The following is a 24,669-nucleotide window of genomic DNA, read 5'->3' on the forward strand; positions in this document are numbered from 1 at the left end:
TTTAAATTTCTTTTCTTAAAGTTTACTTGTTTTGAGAGTGAGAAAGAGAGAGAGAGAGAGAGAGTCAGGTGGTGGGGGGGAGGAGCAGAGGGAGAAGGAGAAAGAGACTCCTAAGCAGGCTCCATGTTCAGTGCAGGGCCCAACGTGGGGCTTGATCTTACCACGAGATCACGACCTGAGCCTATATCAAAAGTCCGACGCTTAACCGATTGAGCCACCCAGAGGCCCTGAGAGCCTTTTTAAATCATAAGGTAAAAAAATTAGTGGTTCAAAGACAAAAGTGCACAGATGCAACAATGAAAATAAAACATTAAGGAACTATTGCTATTAAGATAAAAGGTGATTTAAAACAAAACTTTTTGTTGTAAGTTAATACGAAAAATATATTCATAAATCTAAGCTACATTTCTCCCTATATGCAACTGGCGTTATGTGTTCAAAGAAAATCTAAAAAATGTAGTTCTGCATGTAGCACTGAATCAATTATTAGTTTTTTTCTGGACCAAAAAAATCTATGTGAATTTTTAGCCTCTTCATCTTTCTCTTGAGTTTTAATTCACAGAAATTCATAAAGAGTAATATTTACATTAAAAGAATAATTACGTAAATGCTTTTGAGTAGTCACATTTTCCTTCAAAGTTATTAACCATGAAATCCACAATTGCTTCTTTGAATATTATATGCATAAAAGATTTCACAGTTGAGGGGAAAAAGAATTATTTTGTGATTCTTAAAAAAAAAGTTTAAAGTTTGTGGAATTCAGAATAATTGAATAATTAGTGAAAAATTTCTTACTCTACACATATAGCTAAGTATCAGATGTAATTAAAAAAACAAACAAAAAACGTTGTAACTTCAACCTATAATGTATGAAACGCAAAAGAAAAATGTGATACCAGTAAGTAAAATAGAAGAAATTCAAGAGTTTGCCCATGATACCCCACAAACTGTCCCTATAATATACAGTACAGTCTACTTCTCAACTCTAGAAACGAACTCTAAGTGAACAAAATTAAACTGCCCTGGATACTAAATAATAATATTTCTGGGATGTACAGGAAAGAAAAACCTACATTTCTATTCTAGAAATATAAAATATGTACTTCAACAGATCAAACACATTATCCAACAAGATAAAAGACTTATTCATAGTTTCAATTTTAAGTAATTCTAAAAAGGGAAAATTTCAGCAATCTGATGAGAATTTTTTCCCTAAAGAAAGGACGGTTCATTCACACAACTAAACTGATATATACTTTCCATAACCACACTAATAAGTCATGATTACTCAGCCTTTGAGGCAGATGTGGTTCCCAGCAAAACGGACACAAATAACTCAGCTTCTTGTCCTTTGTTCATTCTCAAGAGCCCGTTTAGTCTGTACCTTGACATTTTAGTTTAAACTACGTTAATTATAGGAAACTTCACAAATTCTTTTCAACAATATAGGCTGATGGTTCCTAAATATAATTGAGTTGAATGAAATAAATATTAGTTTACATGAAAAATCCAAACACCAAGACTAAAAAATTGTTTTGATTTAAATATTTTTAAAGGTTACACATATTCAAATTAACTTTTATTTTCTACAACCTACAAGTCCTACTGCACTATATCATATATTAAATGTCTTAACTATGCTAAATGAAAAACCAAGGGATAAAGACAAACAGCTATAGTGTAAGCAGAAAACACTATCTGGACAGAACCACCATGAAACATATAAAACCCAACAATGTATTGAGCAGGAGGTTACAGCTGTCCTGAGAGCATTTAGATATTGATATGTATGGATTAGAGATCCTGGCCTTTGGTTGGGGGTTTTCTGTCTCAGATCATGAAGTGGTACGGACTTTTACACCTACAGTAAACTAAAAGACTGGACAAAACACATGGAACAATTCTTTTCAGGCATTGTACCATAGGCAGTCTATGATTTCTGACTGCTGATAGAAGGAATACAAATGAGGAAACGTTTCCTATGATGGCTCTGGCTTTTCATTCGTAGACACATTCCATGTCTATAGCAAAATCCAAAGAGAAAGAGCCCAAGCAAAGCATGGTGGTCTTGGGGTGCCTGGCTGGCTCAGTCTGAAGAGCGTGTAACTCAGGGTTGTGAATTTGAGCCCCACGTTGGGTGTAGAAATTACTAAAAATAATAAAATTTTTAAAAAACAGCATGGTGGTCTTGCTGAGTTGAGAAGTAAATCTGAGTTCAGGGAGCCTGAGTAGTTGAAATCTGTGGGACAGAATGATAATAAAGAGAAAGAACTCTAGAAACATGCACAGGGTCCTCTTGAGACTTTGATATACAAAGCTGCATTGCAGGCTAGGGTGAGATTCCATTAGGCTAGGCAAAGAACAAGTGGTGGGAAAACAACTTACACCAGTTGTAAGATAAACAATTCCTAGAGTTCACAAGGACTAGGAAACACCTGCAGTTCAACCAGCTAGAGTGCAGAGACTCGGCATTCAGGGAAGACCCTAAAAGGAGCCTAGAGTAACAGTTACTCCAGATAGGCCATAAAATGTTTTTTTTTTTTTAAAAACCTTAAACAGATCAAGTTGATGACAGGTAACTTGACTGCCCACCAAAACAGAAAACTGATGTTCTGCAAAGAAAGACAACAAATCCATACAATAAACAATTTTAATACTACATGTCCAGCATCTAATAAGAAACAACTAGATCTGTGAAGAACGAAAATATGACCCAGAAGAAACATTAGTCAACAGAAACAGAAATGTCAGAGATAATGGAAATAGGAGACAAGAACCTAAAAACAGTAAATATAAGTAAGTTTAAGGATTTAAGCAGCAGTTGGCAAACTTCAAATTACAGACCAAATTTGGCCCACGCTAGTTTTATAAAGAAAGTTTCAAAGAATATAGCCATGTCCATTCACTTACATATCGTCTCTGGCTAATTCTGTGCTACAAGAGCAAAAGTGAATAACTCTGAAAGACTCTACAGTTCCACAAAATCTAAAATATTTATTATGTGATCCTTTGCAAAAAAAGTTTGCTGATACCTGGAAAACATAGGGGTGGCTCAGCTGGTTAAGGCTGGTTTTGGCTCAGGTCATAATCCCACAGTTTTGTGGGTTGGAGCCCCATGTAGGGCTCTGCACTGACAGTGCAAAGCCTGCCTGAGATTCTCTCTCTCCCTCTGCCCCTCCCTCACATACACTGTCTCTGTCTCCCTCAAAATAATAAACTTAAAAAAAAAAAAAAAGGAAAACACAAACATGAGGAAAGAAATGGAAAGTATAAAAAATGGAACTTGTAGAGCTGAAGATAATATCTGAATGGAAAAATTCATTGGCTAGATTATCAACAGATTAGACAGACACCACAGAAGAAAATATTAGAGAACTTGAAGTCAGGGCAATAGAAAGCATCCAAACTAAAGGATACAGAGGGTAAAGACTATGAAAGAAATAAACCACAGTGACCTGTGGAATAATACCAACTAGTCTAGTATACATGTAATTGGAATCCCAGAAAGAGAGGAGAAGGTATGTGTTGGTGGGAAGGAGTGTGTGCAGAAAAATACTTGAAGAAATAGTAGCCAAGTATTTAAGGTTTGATGAAAAATATCAATCCATCAACTCACAGATCTAAGAAATTCAACAAACCTCAGGACAAATACAGAGAAAACACTTAAATCACTGAAAATCAGCACAATCATAATCTAATCAAATTGCTATTAACTCAATAATGAAAAAAATCTCAAAAGCAACTGGAGGGGTAAAGATAAATTATCTACGGGGAAATATAGATAATACTTCTCATCAGAATAATGCAATCCAAAGACAATGGAATTACTTCTCTGAAGAGCTGAAAGAAAAAAAAAATCTAGAATCCAGGGAAAATATATTCCAAAATAAAAATGACATAAAAATATTTTCAGATAAACCAAAGCCAAAAAAATCTGTTGTACCAGATCTGGACTATAACAAATATTAAAGGAAGTTCTTAGATAGAAGAAAAGTGATACCAGATGAAATCTTAATGTATACAAAGTAATAAAGAGTACTACAAATATAAAAGATCTTTCCTCCTCATTAAAAATCTTTTCAAAAATAACTAGTTGTCTGAAGTAAAAACTATAGCACATATAGAAGTAAAATATATGACAACAACAGCATACATTATGGGAGGGAGAAAAATGGAATATACCATTGCAGAGCAGTTAAATTATATATATATTTTTAAAATGTTCCATCCAAAAAAAGATAGGAAAAGAACACAAAATAGGTGGGACAAAATAAAAAATAGGTGGGACAAACAGCTTGAGGGTACACTTAAATCCAACCACACTGATAACTACATTAATTATAAATTGACCAAACATACAAATGAAAAGACAGAGAGCGTCAGACTGGATTAAAGACATGCCATCTATAAGAATCCCATTTTATTTTTCTTTGAAGTTTATTTTTATTTATTTTTGAGAGAGCATGCATGAGCAGGGGAAGAGCAGAGCGAGAGGGAGAGAAAGACTCCCAGGCAGGTACTGTGCTGTCAGTGCAGAGCCTGATGCAGGGCTCGATCCCATAAACCGTCAGATCATGACTTGAGCCAAAATCAAGAGTTAGACACTTACCCAACTGAGCCACCCAGGTGCTCCAAGAAGCCCATTTTATTTTATTTTTTTACAAAAATTAAAAAAAAAATTTTTGGGGGGGCGCCTGGGTGGCTCAGTCAGTTAAGCGGCCGACTTCAGCTCAGGTCATGATCTCGCGATCCGTGAGTTCGAGCCCCATGTCGGGCTCTGTGCTGACAGCTCAGAGCCTGAAGCCTGTTTCAGATTCTGTGTCTCCCTCTCTCTGACCCTCCCCCGTTCATACTCTGTCTCTCTCTGTCTCAAAAATAAATAAACGTTAAAAAAAAAATTTTTTTTAAAAATTTTTTTAACGCTCATTTATTTTTGAAAGAAAGAGAGCGTGCGAGCAGGGGAGGGACAGAGAGGGAGACACAGAATCTGAAGCAGGCTCCAGGCTCTGAGCTGTCAACAGAGCCCGACACGGGGCTCAAGCCCATGAACTGTGAGATCATGACCTCAGCCGAAGTCAGACGCTTAACCAACTGAGCCACCCAGGTACCCCCCAGGAAGTCCATTTTAAACATCAAGACCCAAAAGTAAAATTAAAGGGATAAAAACATATAACCCATTTTGAAATAATCATAAAAAATATGGAGTGGCTATATTAATATCAGATAAAGTAGGATTGACTATAGGGAGTATTACTAAAGATGAATAAGGACATTTCAAAATGATAAAAGCGCTAATTCTAGAAAAGACACATCAATGCTAAATATGTAGGCACTTAACTACAGTGTAAAATACATAAAGCAAAAACTGACAGAACTGAAAGGACAAATAAATATCCACAATTACAGCTGAAAATTTCAACAACCTTCTCTTATGAGTTGACAGAACAATTAAATTGACAACCAGTACGGATACAGAAGACCTGAACAATATGGAACACTCCACCCAACAACAGCCAAATCCATATTCTTTTCAAGAACACATGGAACATTCATCAATATAGACCATATGATCTGGTATAAAACAAGTCTCAGTGTATTTAAAAGCACGTGCCATGCAGCAATGTAAAAGATCAACACAAGGAGCACTACTCAAGGAAAAGTGGCAAATGAAGGTCCTGAAGGCTAATTTCTCCAGTTAAGGTCAGTATCTTTTAACCTATGTGGTCGTAATCAAAGGAAAGCCAAACAGTTATATCTAGCCCAGACTGTTATTCCCCAGCACAGGAAGCTCTATAAATTCCCTAGAGATCAAGTCACAAGTAACATTCACTAACTGTACTCATAACCCCTGAGAGTTCCTAATTACTGCCAATGGAAGTTCCCGTTAATGATAAAGAAGTTAAATTTTATGACTGTGATGAAAAGTTATACTCTCATTAAAGTGGCAGGTTTTAGGTCTTTTTCTTTTCTTTCTTTCTTTTGGATAATCTAGTATACTTATTCTAGGTGAAGCTGTGGCAATAAGATAGTTCAGCTATTTTTAACATATCAGACATCTGGTTTTACTTCAGTTCAAAGCCTCATATATCTAGTCTCATGAGATGTATTACATTATATTTTCCGAAGTTTTGATCATGGAATAATTTTGCCTTGCCCAGGATGAACGATGTAGTGTTTAGCCAAGGACTAGTATGTCTGAGTGAGAGCAAAATTATAGTTAATTTGGGGGTAAAATTTCTTATGAGAGGAGATATGCGTATTTGTGGAAGAAGTGTTTTAACTTTTAAAATATTTTTTAAGATAAATTTTAGAAGTTACATTTCTACAATTTAAATTCTTTCATGAGCAGTATAAAAGGGGAAGTTTTAGTGATTGGTTGAAAAAATTTAACAGAGACAATTCTATGAGATCAATTTGTACTCTAACTTCAGGAATTAATATACCAAAAGTTCTAAGACAAATTTAGAATTTAAAAAAATTGTCCTAAACAGATAAAATTATCATACCTGAAATTATACAACAGAAAAAAACCCATAAAATGGTAGTGAATATAATAATGTACCTATATAAGCTCTGAGAAAGAAGACTTGGTACCACAAACACAAAGTAGGATCTTTGTAAGGAAGGAGTGGGATATTCGTACATTAATCTCTGAAAAAAATTATATTAGTAAAATGACAGACTTACATATGCATTGCTGCTTCATTACAAAAAAAAAAAGTTTTGGGGCACCTGGGTGGTTCAGTCGGTTGAGCATCTGACTTCAGCTCAGGTCATGATCTCAAGGTTTGAGACTTGAGCCTCGCATCAGGCTCTGTGCTGACAGCTCAGAGCCTGGAGCCTGCTTCGGATTCTGTGTCTCCCCTCTTCCTCTGCCCCTCCCTGGCTCATGCTCTGTCTCTCTCTCTCAAAGATACACATTAAAAAAAAAAAACACAACACTTCTGTTTAAAGTTTTCTGCTTTGGAACTTTACTGTTGGATTTATTTAGGGGCCCGTTTTTGCAAATACATTTTCTTAAAAACAAAAACCTAAAATGGTCATAAATGGTAAGTCTATTTAGCCAAACCTCTTTATCAACCCAGATGAAGAATATGATATCACATTAATTGATAGCATATAAGTATGTGTATATATGAGTTTTTACAAGGAAGATAAGCAGACAGACAGACATTCATCCACCTTAGGCAGCTCCCTTAGAACTGATAAAACATTCCTAATGAATAGAATTGTTTGCACAACATCTGTAATGTCAATTCATAGCCTAATCCATCATCCGTACACAGAAGTCAAGTGAGATCCCAAAGGCAAAATTTCCAATTAGTTTTGTCTGGAAAGTTTAGGGCAAAGGTAATAAAATCAAGAATCCTGTGCTGATTCACTGGGAAAGCATTTGTTTGCCACACTCCTTCACTAAGGAACAAAAGGAGTCAGTGGTTAGGTTGGAATGTGATTCATTAGGAATATCTGGGTGATAAATAAATGAAAGGAGATGACAAATGGTTGTCTGTACAACTTGCAAAACCTTTGTTTTCTTTAAGTCTGACTTTTAAGGGACTTTAAAATGCTTTTGCAAACAGGAATTCTACTTCTCAAATTCTTTTAATCATTGCTTTTCTCATCATAGTCAGAAAACAATTTACCTAAGGTTATGGTTTACAGCAAATCATTCTAGAAGGCTAAAGCATAAAACTATTGATTGCAAATAGGCACTGAGAAGTTTAACTAGTGTTCATATTATTGTTGTGAGAAAGGTCCCAAGTTTACAAAATAAGCCTCTGGTCACACTATATAAAATGCAGTAAATATAATGTCAAAAAGCAGTAATTTGAGCATTAATGTGCATTTGTTTTCTGAATCTGTTAGTAACTTATTAGATATAATCGGACTTCCATCTCACATTTATTTGATGAAAATCCTAGTAATAATAATTATAACAATGCCTGCATGACCTAAGTAACAGGGCAAGAATGTAAGAGATTCTTTTATTTTTTATTTTTTTCATGTTTATTTATTTTGAGAGAGAAGAGAGAATGAGCAGGGGAGGGGCAGAGAGACAGTGAAAGAGAGAATCCCAAGCAGGCTCTGCACAGCGCAAAGCTGGACATGGAGCTCAATCTCATGAACTGTAAGATCATGACTTGAGCTGAAATCAAGAGCCAGACACTTAACCTACTGAGCCACCCAGGCATCCCTTTATGAGATTCTATAGTAAAAGTGTTATGGTAAGTATAAAACTGCTAACCAAAACAAAAATGTGTAATAAATTCTATAGTGCATGCTCCCAAGTTATAAGGACACACTATTGAAGTCATTTTTATTATATTGAATTAATCCATGTTTCCTTTTTTAAAGATTGTATTTATATTTATTTTTAAAAATTTTTTTAATGTTTATTCATTTTTGAAAGACACAGCACAACTAGGGGTGGGGAAGAGAGAAAGGGGGACACAGAATCTGAAGCAGGCTCCAGGCTCTGAGCTGCCAGCACCAGAGCCTGACGCGGGGCTCGAACCCATGAACAGCAAGATCATGATCTGAGCCGAAGTCGGACACTCAACCGACTGAGCCACCCAGGCGCCCCTAAAGATTTTATTTTTAAGTAATCTCTATACCCAACCTGGGGCCTGAATCACCACCCTGAGATCAACAGTCCCATGCTCCACTGACTGAGCCAGCCAGGCGCCCCTAGACATGTTTTACTTATCTTCTCTAAACCTAAGCAACTTGTGATCATAAAGTTGATTTAAGTGTTCAGGAGAAGAGAACCACATATTTATAGAGAACTTTAAAAAAGGCTATTATAAATTATTTAAAATATATACCCAATAGGACAGATTTCAGCTAACCTGAATCTCCTTATCTTTCATTAAAGCACACATTAGTAAACAGTGATTTAAGGGCAGGAAGTTATCCAGTCTATGCATACCCCTTTTGTTTTGTGAAAACCTGGCCCTATGTCCTGGAGACCTTGGTTTCTTCTTTTGATGTGGTGATACTCACAAGAGTTAATGCATGAGTCACTCTTTGGGGAAAGGCAGGGAGAAGAGCTGATCATGCCTTCATCAAAAAAAGCGCAAACAGACCTTTTCTAAGAAGGGCCTGTTTGGTCTTCCCGCCAGAGTCCTGAATCACTGCATACTTAGAGCCAGAGTCATTATACCTATACAGAGCATTATCCAGTTACACCAGAATCCTACTTTTGCCAATGCCTTCCCTCATTTTTGCCTTATACAGGGATAGACAGGTGAGCAATGAGGCATTAATCAGAGTCAAGCAGGGAAAAAAGAGGTTGGCTAACAATTTTTTAAAAGAATTCTCCTACCTCATAGCATTAAACCATTACAATATTTCTCTTACTGAACCTACTTCACTATTTCATTTCAATCCATATCCATACAGTTTTCCAAGTAACATTTACTTTAGGCATTAAAGAGCCAACAGTCAAAAAGTATAAGAAATGTCTACACCTAAGGAAAACACAGCTTTTTAGTAGCATACTATAAAGTACTATATACATACTATAAAGCACTTGTTCATTAAAGGAAAAGACGGGGGGGGGTTACAGAAGGGTTCTATAAACATTCAACAGCAATCAAGATGTCATATTTTTAAATATACAATCATTACCACATACTTTTGTAATGAAATAATCCTAAACTTTAAAGCAGAAACAGGCCTCTGAATTTTACACAAAGGCAAATATCTCACAACTAACTTTTTTTATTTTATAACAGAGAGAAATTTTTTTTTTCTATTACAATGGTCCTATTAAACAAATGACTCATTAATACTATTCAGATGACAATGCCTTGATGTTATAGCTTTTAATAAAACCTAATATATTCTACAATGTAATTGAACTGTTCCAAAGCTTTTCTATATACCAACTGCATCTAGACAGGGCAACTCTAACACTTTCAACACGTGACTATCCCTCACATCCAGGAATTCAATGGTTAAAATGTATATGCCAAAGGGAAAAGTTATCTGTAACGTATATTCAGCCTTCTATTTATAGCTCAATATTTGGGTGCCTTTTACCATTATTGTTGATAGTTCTTGTTCTCATTAGACTTCTTTTTCTAAGAGTGGGGTTTTTTGAAAGGAATCTAGGGCTTCTTAAGGCTTTGTCCAGGAAACTGCTCCACCTAGTGTCAGAACTGTTCACATATTTGAGACTTGTAAATTCCTGTCTAAGGACTCATTCTCTTTGTTATTATTAAGAAAAATAAACTTTATAAATCATAAATGGCACATACAGTATACAAATGGCTCTTTAATCATCTGCTTGCCTTATAACTTGGTGAATAATAATATATGTGTGTTAAGGAGCATGCCTGAGATATATTTCTCATCAAGTACCAAAGTTCCTGTTTTTGTTAGCCCGGTTGTTTACAGAATTATGAATCATATTTTTCTAGTAACAGGAAGTAATTCTAAGGTGGCTACTGAAATAACCCATCACTTCTCCCAACTGTTTTTAACACTCTAAACTTAATCCATAAATTACTTACTTCTCATAATGAATGCAATGTTGTAAAAACCAGTATTTAATAGCTGCACACATTAACAATTACTACATGAAATTAGAATTAAATCTTACTGTCATCAGGCAACTCATTTGGAGGCAATTCCCCCATTTTCCTTTTCATGCAAAATGCATTCTTTTTCCCTCGATGGTTTTCTAGACCACTCAAGCACTCACACAACTATATTCTCTTATAAACCATCACGTTAAGTCTAATATTATGACTGGAAGAGAGAAATGATAATATTTTTGGCAAATGGATGAGTCAAATGCATATGTCTTATAAAAATCCTTAGAAGATGGCTAGCTCACTAAGGCTCCCAAACTCAATATGCTTCTTCTAATGAACTACTGTCACCTTGTGAGTTAGAGCAAGGCAAACTACAGCTTGAAGATCAACGTGTTTCTGTGAATAAAGTTCACGTTCCTTTACATATTGTCCTTTGATCCTTTCTCATTGTAATGACAGATCTGAGGAGTTGCAAGAGAAACTGCATGGCCTAAGATATTTACTATATGGCTCTTTACAGAAAAAGTGCTGACCAATGAGATGTCTGGCCCTGATCAGACCATTTAAGGTGGAAATAAGAGGTTATTAACATCAGCAACATTCCCTTCATTAAGTTGTTTTTACTCTGGGTATAATTTCCACTAATAAATAAGCATTCCTGGATCATTCATGTTCTAAATCTTCTGAAAGGAAATCTGCTACATGCTTAAGACTAAAAGAGATTTGTTAATGGATTTCTGGAAATTAATATCCAAGAGAAGAGTGCTTAGAAGGCGCAATCTGAGAAAAATCTGCCAGCCACAGAAGCCTTTTTACATCTGATCTACTTATTAAAAAACATGAGTAAAGTAAATGAATGAAATCAGTAACCTGCACTACTTTCCAGGCAAAATTTGCTCATGAGATAGACATCACACAAAGGAACAAAAAAATGCCTAAGAAATAAAATAGGCAGAGAGCAGTTTACAAATGCTATTTAATTTCTATTTTGTTATTTAGTAAGGATTCTTTTCTTATATAAAAAAATAACATATCTTACTATAGATATACCAGAGACCATAAGCATGCTCATAAACACTAAATAAAAAAAACAAAAATCACATTTTAAATCATTATGCCTGGTGTTTATCTAAATTCAATGCAAAGAGCATATTACAATGTTATTTATAAAGCAGAGAGTAGATATAGTTTTATTTGCTGGGGAAATAAAACAGAGGCTGTAGTGGTGTTCAATATAAAACTATTATGCAAAATAAGAAAAAGCTATAGACAGATTAGGTCATTTTTCATCAATAGTCATACCCTTCCTACTGTCTCTGCTTTAGATCAGGTAATTACTACCTCTCACCTGGACAATTGCCTTCTAACTGGACCCCTTATTTTCAGTTGCTTCCCCACCAAATCTATCCTCCACAATGCTTTCAGAGTTATGTTCCTAAACCACATGTTAAAACTTGTTTGGAAAACTCTTTGTGACACATAAAACATAAACTCCAGTGACATTTAAAGCTTTCCACAATCTGGCACCAATGTATTTTCACACATGGGTCTTCTTTCCATTTCCAAGATTTCCTACTTTCATATCTGACTGCCTATCCCTCAATAAACCCATCTTCGTGAACTTTTCCTATTCTTTCTCCAAGAGAATTCCTCCCCATTTTAGGAGGTCTTATAACAATTTATGAATATCACTATGAGAGTATTTATATTTGCCATAATGTCCTACAGTATATGTATTTATGTAATATATATCTTCTGTTCTATATAATGAATTCCTTTTTTTTTGTAATTCACATAGTATTTCAGAGTGTTTTTTTTGCACTAAGTAAATGTTCAAGCTTTTTGAAGTGAACTAAAATGAATTACTACAGTGATGACTTTATGAAAAAATTCAGTTTTTTGAGAATATATAAGAAAACCCGTTTGTTCTCAGTCTTAGTTTGAAAAAGCCTCACAAAAATGAATGTTATCTAAATGAACACTTCCTGATTTTAGGAAGTAGTTAAATGCCAATTTAAAATAACTATAGCAGGGGTGCCTGGCTCAGTTGGAAGAGCATGCAACATCTTGATCTTGGGGTCATGAGTTCAAGCCCCATGTAGGGTGTAGAGAGTACTTAGATAAATAAAACTTTAAAATGACTATAAAATTTCAAAACAAAACAGTATATGTACTACAACAGAACATTTAAATACAGCATATACAGAAAAGTCCATTATACATGAGTTATTACAGCACAAGCATCCTCTACCTAGGTCAAGAAATAGAAACATACAACAGAGGGACCTACCCTACTGGTTGTTAAGGTTGATTACAAAGCTAGTGTAATGAAAACTTTTTTCAATTGGTCTGTCAATTTCTACAAACTTTGACTGATATTGCACTGATTCTGTGGATAAAACTGGGAGAACTCACAGCCTTGCAATACTGTATCTTCTAATCCATGAACATGATATTCCTTTTTATCTAGATTTTTCTGCTTCCAATAATATTTTACAATTTATGTAGAAGTGAACCATATCTTTTATAAGATTTATTCCTAGATTTTTGCTTTTTTTAATAAAATGCTATTATAAATAGTACCTTCTAAAAAATTTCACTGTTTTTTACAGTATGTAAAAATACAATTGTTATATATATATTGACCTGGCATCCAACAATTATACTATACTCCCCTATTAATTCTCCAAGTTTGTGGAAGTTATGACCTTCTCTCGGTAGTTCTGCCAAGTTTTGCTTTTTATTTGTTTTTATTTTTATTTTTCAGAGTAAGCTCTACATCCAATGTGGAGCTTGAACTCATGACAGAGATTTAGAGTCACATGCTCCACAGACTGAGCCAGCCAGGTGCCCCAAGGTTTGCTTTTTTTTTTTTAATGTTTATTTATTTTTGAGAGAGAGAGAATGCGTGCAAGCAGGGAAGGCGCACAGAGAGAGGGAGACAGAAGATCTGAAGCAGGCTCTGCGCTGACAGCAGCAAGCCCGATGTGGGGCTCAAACTCATGAACCATGAAATCATGACCTGAGCTGAAGTCAGACACTCAACCAACTAAGCCACCTAAGCGCCCCCCAAATTTTGCTTTTTATATGTTGAGTATATAAGATAAATACAAATATAACTGTTATAACTTCCTGGTGAATTAATCTTTTATTATTTATTTATTTTTTTAATTTATTTTTGGGACAGAGAGAGACAGAGCATGAACGGGGGAGGGGCAGAGAGAGAGGGAGACACAGAATCGGAAACAGGCTCCAGGCTCCGAGCCATCAGCCCAGAGCCTGACGCGGGGCTCGAACTCACGGACCGCGAGATCGTGACCTGGCTAAAGTCGGACGCTTAACCGACTGCGCCACCCAGGCGCCCCTAATCTTTTATTATTAAGAACTGACGCATTCTATTAACACTTTCTGCCTCATACTCTACTTTGACTTCAATATAGGTGCATAAGCTCACTGACATTTCGCTCATCTTTTTCCATCCTTTTACCATTAATCTTTCTGTGTATTCATATTTTATGTATGTAGTTTGCATACAGCAAATAGCTAAATATTTTTTTACATTTATCTGGACAATAGAAAGTGATATTTATTCCACTTACATTTATATAATTATTGATATATTTGGGATTTAAATCTACCACTGAATGCTTACTAATCATCCTATTTATGTTCGTTTTGTCCTTCCTTGCCTTCTTTTGGTTTGGCTTTTAAAAAATTACTCAATTTTTACCTGCCCTTATTAGCTTGATTTTTATATATTTTTCTAGTGCTTACCCTAAAGATTATAAAATAAATCCTTGTTTATTAAAGTGTTATATAAATGAATATCTTGCCTTTAACAGAATACAAAGGCCTTAGAATAATTATTCTTCAATAATTTCAATTATTCTACATCTGATTTGTAGATGATGTATTTTAATTCTCTCTATATTTTAATCTCTTAAGACATTATCATTGGGGCACCTGGGTGGCTCAGTCGGATGATCTCACAGCTTGTGAATTCGAGCCCCGCGTCAGGCTCTGTGCTAACAGCTCAGAGCCTGGAGCCTGCTTCTCCTTCTGTGTCTCCCTCTCTCCCTACCCCTAACCCACTCACGTTCTGTCTCTGTCTCTCTCAAAAATAAATAAACATTAACAAAAAAAAAAAAAAAAAAAAGACATTATCATTACTGCGACATCATACCTGAGCTGAAGTCAGACGCTTAGCCGACTGAGCCACCCAGGCACCCTGATGTCAATCTTAATTTCAATTTACCCATATATTTACCCTTCTTATTCTTCATTTGTTCCTGAATCTCTGGGCTTCAATCAAGAAACACTTTCCTTCAATTCAAAGAATATCTTTTACTATTTCCTTTAGAGAATGTTTGCTGATGACAAACTTTCTGTTTTTTGGGTTTTTTTAGTACCTTTATTTTACACTGTTCACAGGATACTTTGAGTATAGAATCCTCTGTTGGTAGCTATTTTCTTTTAGTCCTTTATTTAAAGATACCATTCCACTGTCAGCTGTTAACTTCTCAACAAAATCCATGACAGCAAGAAATCAGTCTTACTGGAGTTCTTTTGAAGACATCATGTTTTTTTTTCTCCATTTCTTTTTGTTCTGGACATTTTTCTCTTGCCTATTTTGCAGTTTATTAGTCCTCTCTTAGGTATATCTACTGAAAGTCCATTAATTGAGTTCTTAATTTCAGTTACTATGTTTTTTCAATTCTAGAATTTCCACTTGCCTCTCTTTTATAGACTCCAATTCTCTGCCAAAATATTCAAACTTGTTTATTACCTTGAACACACTGCTTTAAATTTTTTTTTTATGTTTACTCATTTTTGAAAGACAGAGACCGAGCACAAGCAGGGGTGGGGCGGAGAGAGAGGGGGACATAGAATCTGAAGCAAGCTCCAGGCTCTGAACTGTCAGCACGGAGCCCGACGTGGGGCTCAAACTCATGAACCGTGAGATCATGACCTGAGCCAAAGTCAGATGCTCAACTGACTGAGCCACCCAGGCACCCCCACATTGCTTTAGATTAATACATGTATAATAACTTCATTAAATGGATCCCCTGTGGATCTTTTTCTATTATTTCTTTGTATTGACCAAATTAACTTGTCTCCTCAGATACCTGATTACTTTTCACTGAGTGCTAGACTTATATATTAAAAAAAATATGGAATTAATGTGAAGCCTAGCATGATTTTATTTTCCTCTAGACTTAAGATTTAAGCCTGAGCTTCAGTCTCTGTAAGGGCTAATTTATATCTAATTCATCCTTACCTTTAAAGTGTGGCTCCTTAGGGTTCCAATCCAAAGCCTGCAAGTTTATCAAAGCATATCATTTGCCAGTATCACCTGTCTAGGTTTCCTCTTTAACATTACGGTTGCTGTTATAATTCTTTGCTCTTTTTTTTTTCTCTATGATACCTTTAGGCAGACTTTTTTTTTTTTATTTAGAGACAGAAATCACACACACACAGGCACAAGTGAGAGAGGGAGAGCAAGGGCTGTCAGCACAGAGCCCAACATGGCACTCAATCCCAGGAACCATGAGATCATGATCTAAGCTGAAATTAAGAGTCAGATGCTCAACCCATTGAGTCACCCAGGCACAGGAGTTTTTAAATTTTATCAACCTGTTAAAGATACTTTCATGAGAGTATTGATCTAAATTGCCTAATCTATCATCACTGGAAATGAAACAATTATCAGTGGTTTTCAACTATGCTATGACATACTGCTGTATTAAAATCAATTGTGGGAGCATTTGCAGCAATGTGGATGGAACTAGTGTATTATGCTAAATGAAGTAAGTTAGTCAAAGAAAGACAAATATCATATGATTTCACTCTTATGTGGAATTTGATAAATACAAAACAGATGAACATAAAAGGGAAGGAAAAATAAAATAAAAGCAGAGAGGGAGGAAAACCATAAGAGACTCTTAAATACAGAGAACAAACTGAGGGCTGCTGGAGGGGTTTTGGGTGGGGGAATGAGCTAAATGGGTAATGGGCATCAAGGAGAGCACTTGTTGGGATGAGCATTGGGTGTTATATGTAAGTGATGAATCACTGGGTTCTACTCCTGAAACCAATACTACACTGTATGTTAAGTAATTTGAATTTAAATGAATAAATAAAAAATACAAAAATAAATAAAAAATAAAAATAAATAATAAACAAAGGGTGTGAGAGTCCTATGCAAAGAAAATTTTAAGACTTAAAAAAATGTACAGCACCTGTGAGACATTTTATTAAATTCTTGGAAGAATTTAAAAACTCAATTGTGGGAAATGTTGCTTATAATTTCTTAAGAGTAACAGCTAAAGTGTGTAAAATGAAATGACTGCCTTTTAAATAAAATCATAGTAAGAATAATGATAATAGCAGTAGCTATCATTTGAGAACCTTATATATACTAGCCAGTGAGCTGAAAAGTGTACATGTGTTATTTCATGTACATGTGTTACTTCATCATTTCAATAACGTGTTATTTCAATCCTCAAAACAGCCTTATGCAACAGGCATCATTCCCATTTTCAGCTGAATAAAATAAGGTTTAAAAGTTAAGAAACTTACCAAATATCATAGTAATATTTGACTCAGCATTCAAACCGAGCTGTTTGACTCTGCATATGCCCTATTATCTCTCATGATAGGAATGAAAGATTTCAGTCCCATAACAAAATCACCTTCAATTACTTGCATATTCTTGAATAATAAAGAAAATAATGGAATTATGGCATTATATCTGAAACTGGGCACACCACAGGAGTATGTGCTGCCTGCAAATATTTACATCACGATGGAAGGAAAGGCTAATAACTGTTAAACTAATTAATGAATATGGAAAACTACTAAGAAAACTTATTTTCATTCACATGCATTATAGTTATAAATACAGATAAATAATAGAATATGCCTCTATAATCTAAGTAGAGCTATTTAAAGGTTTCATATTTATCTAGAACACAACTTGCAAATATAGCAGTTACATTGGTTGTATTAGCAATGCCACCTAGTGGCAGCTAAAGAATAGACAGACGTAGGAAAAAGTTCTAGAAGAGTGGTTCTTAAGTTGCTATGCATTAGTCTTTGGAGAATCTTATAAGTCCTTTTTGCCAGAAAGATGCATATTTTGTAGACACATAACAACATGTATAGTGTTTCAGGAAATTAACAGACAGACCTCTTGAAGCCCACTTGTTGACTATTACAATTAATGGAACAAACCAACTAACTAGAGGCACAACTAACCTCCCTTGACCCTTGAGAAAAAAATCCATTCACTTTCCTTTCCCTTACTCTCTGGTTAGTAATCATTATTCCTACATAAATAGCATCTAACTTCTCCTTTGTGGCTAGATATATGTTCTCTGAAAACTACTAGATTTCCACTGTTTTCAAATCATTTTACAAAATTTGATGGTAGCCCAAACTAGTCATTTTTCCCTATTGATTTTCATTAAATTTAATGTGGATCAAACAACTATTTTTACTTCTGATGTTGGAAGTAATGAGGACTTTCAGGGCATCTGAATTAAGTTATAACTTTTCAAATATATCTAAAATATAAATAGTTTACTGACAAACTTAAAAATCAAGACTGCTTCTCCATTTTATTATTTTTTTAAACTTTAAGTAGGCTCCATGCTCAACGTGGGGCTCAAATTAATGATTCTGAGATCAAGAGTCGCATGCTCTACCAACTGAGCAAGCCAGACACCCCAAAACAATTTTTCAATTTTAAGGGCAGACAGACAGGTATCTAATATTCTAGGAAATATAGTAACCCTTTGAGATGATCATTTAGTTGTACAATGAATTATAATGAACTAAGTGAAACTTCCAAGAGAGGTAATTTCCATATTGAGAAGAATCTAATTGGGAAATTTTGTCTATTTAGGAAAAATTTTTCTAGTTCATTTTTAAGCCATGACTTCCAGTAAAGAGTACTGTAATGAAGAATGAATTAAATCTTTTCCTTTTGTTAAATTTGGTTTCTTCTTCATCTATTTTACTACAAATTATTATTAAAAGGATAGTTAAATTTCTGACTGCATTACTCTCCTAACATGGTCACTTGTTTTCTTGCCTGAGGAGTTACATGTTGTATATGGAAAATGTGCCAGTTTCATTGGTACAAAAATATATGACATTAGAATGTTAATATCACATCCCTAAGTGAGAATAAAGGCTCATAAATGAAGGCAGGTATAATTAGGACTTTCCAAACACAATTACATTTCACAGATACAAAGCAAAAGGAGTGGCCATCTATAAGGATAAACTCTGTTGACCATCTGTCACCAAGAAAATGTTAAGTTTTTAAAATAGGGACACCCAGGTGGCTTAGTCAGTTGAGTATCCAACACTTGATTTCAGTTCAGGTCATGATCCTGTGGTTCATGGGTTTGGGCGCCCATAGGGCTCCACACTGACAACTGCCTGGGATTCGGTCTCCTCCCTCTCTCTCTCTGCCCCTTCCCCGCTCTCTCATTCTCTCTCTCAAAATAAATAAAAATAAACTTTAAACAGGCTTGGGATTCTCTCTCTACCTTCCCCCTCTGCCCTCCCCCACTCACTCTGTCTCTCAAAATTAACATATATATATATATATATATATATATATATATATATATATATGAAACAAATTATATGTTATATATATATGTTATATATATATAACATATATATATGTTATATATATAACAAATTATTTAGAATAGCTTCTTAAATATCACAGATCAAATTTTTATTTTTTATTTTATTATTATTCACTGTTTATTTATTTTTGAAACAGAGCGCGAGCAGGGGAGGGGCAGAGAGACAGGGAGACACAGAATCTGAAGCAGGCTCCAGGTTCTGAGCTGTCAGCACAGAGTCGAACGCAGGGCTCAAACTCATGAACTGTGAGATCATGACCTGAGCCGAAGTTGGATGCTCAACCTACTGAGCCATCCAGACACTCCACAGATCAAATTTTAAACCTTTATTTGATTCTGCTTTGCTTCTGGTTTCCTGGCTATTTTTCTCTGTTCTAGAATGCCAAAGTTTACAAGTGGACAGTCTTATTGATGAATTTTTTTCTTCTACATCTGCTACCCTATTGGTTATTGACTACCAGGTGAAAAAAGACATATATAAACCCAACTACACGACATTTTGGAAAGCCAAAACTTATAGAGACAATAAAAGGATCAGTGTTTACTAAGGTGTCACTGGTAGAGGGGAGGTGGAAGGCAGGATAAATAGGTAGAACAGAGGCAATTTTTAGGGCAGTAAAACTATTCCATATGATACTATGGGGGGGGGTACAAAACATTATGTATTTGTCAAAACCCACAGAACTGTAAAACAAAGTGAACTCTAATACTAATAATAGGTTTTAGTTTATAATGTATTGATACTGGCTCCTCAATTGTAACAAGGGTACCACCCCAAAGTAAGATGTTAATAATAGGGAAACTATCATTACGTTATACATCTGAAACTAATATAATATTTTATATCAATTATACCTCAATAGAAAACAACAACAACAACAAAAAACAGGAGAACCTGTGTGTGTATATAAAATGGTACGTGGAAACTTTTTTTTTTCCTCAATTTTTCTGCAACCCTAAAACTGGTCCAAAAATAAAGCCAGAAAGAAGGGAAAGAAAGGAAAAGGAAAAGAAAAAGGAAGAGGAAGAAGAAAAGAAGGGAAAGAAAGAAAGAATTCTTAGTCCATTACAAATTTCCCTTCTTTCTGTCCAACCACTTGCACCAGCAACCCACCTGGATCAGGTGAAAATCTCATGTACCTTGCAAGATAATTATAACATCCTTTTAAATTTCTCTTTTCAGATACTTATAATATGTACTCAATAAACAACTGAATATAAAACTGTTTTCTATTCAGTTATGGTATCAACTCAAGTAAAAAACCAACAATTATCTTTGGCTCCTTTCCCCATAATTAAACCATAACATCTTTGTGATTATACTAGTAAAATTTCTCTAAGATTTGTCCCGTTCAATCCCAATGCTGTTGCCACTCCAACCACTCTTCTGAAATATTTAAAATTTATGCCATCTTTTGTTTTCATTCCACTTGACTTCTCTCTGCAAATTCTTTTTTGTAAACATCCCCTCCTCTCCATACTGCCTGCTACCTCCATGGAAGCCTGTGTCTTTCAGAAGGATTATCATAACTGCCCATCTTCTTTCTCTCCCATTTTCAATCTATCTCCCACACTACAGCTAATATCATATGTTTAAAATGCAGATCTGGTTATTTTACTTGTATTTAATTTTAGTGCATTTAAAGTAATTCTAAATGCTACTCACAAAAATCAAATTTATTTAGTGCTGAAAAAAGTGGCCTGATCCACTCTCCACTCCAGTTTATTATCATCAGTGATAATGCCACAAAACTTTTATACAGCTCTTACCTATAATGCAACAGTTTCAGCTGTTCCCTATTTAAATCTTCATACTTGCTGAACTAATATATATAGTATTTACTTTAATGAGAGAGTATAATACCTTCCCTCAAATAGCTATTGAAGAGTTTCTTCTACACTTGTGAAAAGTCTAACCACATTCCATTAAATCTGCACTCTGATCCCCCAGCAGAAGTAACTAGTTAATTTATGGAAGCAAAGACTTGATTTTTCACTCAAATGAATTTTATAATAATTATTGATTATTTGTATGTTTCTAAAACCTTTACTGGATATCAATGGAACTAAAATAATAATGTTTTCACATCACGACATTTTATAAATGTCACCTTATAAAGGTTTCTTATGGATATGAAAAGAAACAGGAAACATATAACTTCCTTGTTTCAAATTTCTTTTTTTTTTTTTTTTTTTTTTTTTTTTTTTTTTTTTTTTTTTTAAATGTTTTATTTATTTTTGAGACAGGGAGAGACAGAGCATGAACAGGGGAGGGTCAGAGAGAGGGAGACACAGAATCTGAAACAGGCTCCAGGCTCTGAGCTGTCAGCACAGAGCCCGACGCGGGGCTCGAACTCACAGACTGAGAGATCATGACCTGAGCCAAAGTCGGCCGCTTAACCGACTGCGCCACCCAGGCGCCCCTGTTTCAAATTTCTTTACCCTAACTTATTGTGCAATTTCTACATTTCATTAGAATCACTACCTGGGTTGCTTTTTAGATACTTCTAAATTAATCCAGTGCTACAAATTAGTTCCTTAATCTGGTTTTCCCAAAGAATCTCAGAAGAAAGATTTAGAAAAGAACAGACTGGTAACCTATAACCATTTAGAAGGAACCTATAACCTCTAATTCCTTCTTTTCTCCTCTCCCTCAACCTCAAATATAGCATTATATGTCTAAGAATTTAGTTACTAAAGAAACACTGATATGGATTAGTTCTCTGGGATTATGTCCCTATTTGGGATTAAATCAGCAAGCAATCATGAACAGAATTCTAAAATTCCAGATTTTAAACTCCCATAAACTTGGAGAAGTTATGAATTATAGATTCTCAAATTATTCTTCAGACCCTTAATTTAGCAGCCTTCTGAACTATCATTCCTTAATACTTACCATATCTGCTTCTGAAATGAATTCATTGAAACATAAAGATTGGAAACGTTTGCTGTGTTGAACTTTATTCAGGAATCAGTACTGCTGTGACAACTTTTCACCTGTCTTTCCCCAATCAAGATCAGGCTTTTTTCATATGGAATTGTTTTCAATTCCTCAGCAAAAGGAATAGAGTGAAACAAGAGAGGAATCCAGGGCACAAAATCTGATGAGCACTCACTCCTCAAGTCCATACTTACATGACCGTGAGAGTGCCATTTAAATTCTGTTCCTTAGATGTCTTGCTCATCACCCCCTGGTCCTAGCTCTGCTATTACTTCAGTACATTTGTTAATGTTTAAAGGAAAACCTATCTTTTATCTCCCCATTTTCAACTAAGTAAAATAGTATTTTTTTTAGGAGGGGTACATTTTATACTTTGATTTAAAAGGATTTAAGAAAGCTTTAAGTTCGACATGTGTTATATATATTTCATTAACTACATTCAGTAAGAATACCAAAAATGACTATCCAGGTGTATGCATGTGGTACTTGAGAACATGAGGGAAGACACCATTTCTCATTTGCTGATTAACAGAGAAAGCAAACTGTTCAAATTAATTCTAAGCCTTACATGAAATCTTGTACATTTAAAGAACTTCAGCTATTAAAATGACCATTGCATAAGCAAAAGAACCATTATTCCAAAACCTGGAAGGAACATTTCCTGGCTGAATTAATTTAAGTGAACAATCTCATTTGCCCAAGGGTTTTTCCCTCTTCTCTTTTTAAATCCTCAGCCCAAAAGGAAAAACAAAACAATTCTAAATCAAACTTAAAAACACTGATTTGAGGATTAGAGTGCTTCTAAAATGCAAAGATGGATAACTAAAAATCTTAGAATTTTAATTCCTGAAGCACCAATTAAAACATCTCTTTCAATCTTGCTTATTAAAAGTTATTCTTACCAGATAAAGGAGGAAGGTGTGCAGCCCTGTTCCAAGCCCAACAGAAGACAAAATTCCTAAGCCTATCCAGTAGGCATACAAGAGAAATTGTTTCTCTATACGTTGCACATACTGAAAAACAAAATGGATGCAGTGGGGGGAAAAAAACCTTGTTAAGCAAAAATACATTATTTATCACCTACAATCAAACTAAAACCAACCAACTAAAATAAGTTTCTAATAGGAAGAAAGCATTAAGAGTAAAAATTCCTTGAAGAGGCCTAATTCCTTGTATATGTGACAGCAGAGAGACAAAAAATTCATCTAATTAGAATACAGATCTTGTTTTTAGACCTTTAAAGTCCTACTATTGTGAATGACATTTATAGGAAAAATGCAAATTACTAATATGATTTAACTATGAGAATAAAAGTCTTAAAGGTATTTAAAAGTTACAAAAACTTTAAGAAAGCATCATAATAAACAGTGGTAAGAGTGGGACAGTTGTTCACATATTTGTGAATGGAATATATTCTTCTTAATCAAAGTAAAAAAACGGAATACAATTATTTTTGTATATTTAAGGCCGAGATGCTTTTCAAACTAGAGCAAACTGAAGTCCACTGAGCTACGGACTTGTTGGAAGCATTCCACATATTAGATTCTAGACTCTCACATTGGCAATTAAATTCTTCAGACCAGTTCCTTACAAACTCTTAATGGCATACATATATTTCTTCAAAATAGTTAAAAGAAATGCACTTAAAACTATAAAAACTTCTCTGAAATTAGAGGTGAACTGTTTTAAAATATAAAACAATACTACTTTAGAACCACTTCCTCTTAGAATACATTAATGTTTTGCTATTTTTAACCAAAGTTTTGACTAAACACCATCAGGAAAGTTACATTTGAATCCTTGAAAATAAAAAGAAATGATATATGCCAAATATAAATGCTCAGCAGCCATGAAATGCCACAATATTTTTAATATTTGATCTTTTAAGACATTAAGATATCATTTATGATATAAATGTAAAAAACAAAACCAAATCTAAAAATGTGGAGGGCAGAAATTTTACCAAATCCACAACAGTCCCATTTTGAAACTGTTTGGGATTAGGGAGGGTACAAGAATAGAAACAGAGGAGTGTCTAGATGGCTGAGTCGGTTAAGCGTCTGACGCTTGATCTGGGCTCAAGTCATGATCCCACAGTTGTGACATCGAGCTCTGTGCCAGGTTCTGTGCCGGCAGTGTGAAGCTTGCTTGGGATTCTCTTTTTCCCTCTCTCTGCTCCTCCCTGGCTGGTGCTCTCTCTCTCTCTCTCTCTCAAAACAATCATTAAAAAAAACAAATAAAAGGGAATAGAAAGAGTTGCTGAACCTCTTACCTGTTGATGTGCTCCTTCAACACAATACGTAGCTATAAGTACAGCAAGCAGCAATAAAAAAGATACCACAATGCTTTGACGATGCCATAATCTTAAAAACAAAAATAAATGAAATATCTCACAGACTCATTTTTAGGATTCAGCACTCCCAAAACAATTTCTTGTTGAAGCACTTAGGTTGTTTAGCACAGCTACAGAATCAGTTTTTTGGGGTTAAACTCTTGTCCTTAAACATGATGGTCTCTTAGG

The 24,669-nt window shown here is 34.8% G+C and overlaps 2 protein-coding genes across 5 annotated transcripts in view; one reads left to right on the plus strand and one right to left on the minus strand.

The window, feature by feature from the left end:
* Window positions 1-24,669, minus strand: part of VMP1 (vacuole membrane protein 1) — a 127,161-nt gene that overhangs the window by 71,579 nt on the left and 30,913 nt on the right. For both annotated transcript variants that reach the window (XM_042915710.1, XM_042915711.1), the window contains exons 4-5: window positions 24,421-24,511; window positions 23,051-23,161 (exon numbers count right to left, since the gene is read on the minus strand). In XM_042915710.1, coding sequence (XP_042771644.1) covers window positions 23,051-23,161; window positions 24,421-24,511 — 202 coding nt within the window. The remainder of the gene's footprint in view (window positions 1-23,050; window positions 23,162-24,420; window positions 24,512-24,669) is intronic.
* PTRH2 (peptidyl-tRNA hydrolase 2) overlaps window positions 5,525-24,669 on the plus strand; it is a 57,938-nt gene continuing 38,793 nt past the window's right edge. For all 3 annotated transcript variants that reach the window (XM_042915715.1, XM_042915714.1, XM_042915713.1), the window contains exon 1: window positions 5,525-5,700. The gene's annotated coding sequence lies outside the window, so the exon portion shown is untranslated. The remainder of the gene's footprint in view (window positions 5,701-24,669) is intronic.

This window comes from Panthera leo, chromosome E1 (assembly GCF_018350215.1).
Source record: "Panthera leo isolate Ple1 chromosome E1, P.leo_Ple1_pat1.1, whole genome shotgun sequence".
In the NCBI taxonomy this organism is placed as follows: Eukaryota; Metazoa; Chordata; class Mammalia; order Carnivora; family Felidae; genus Panthera; species Panthera leo.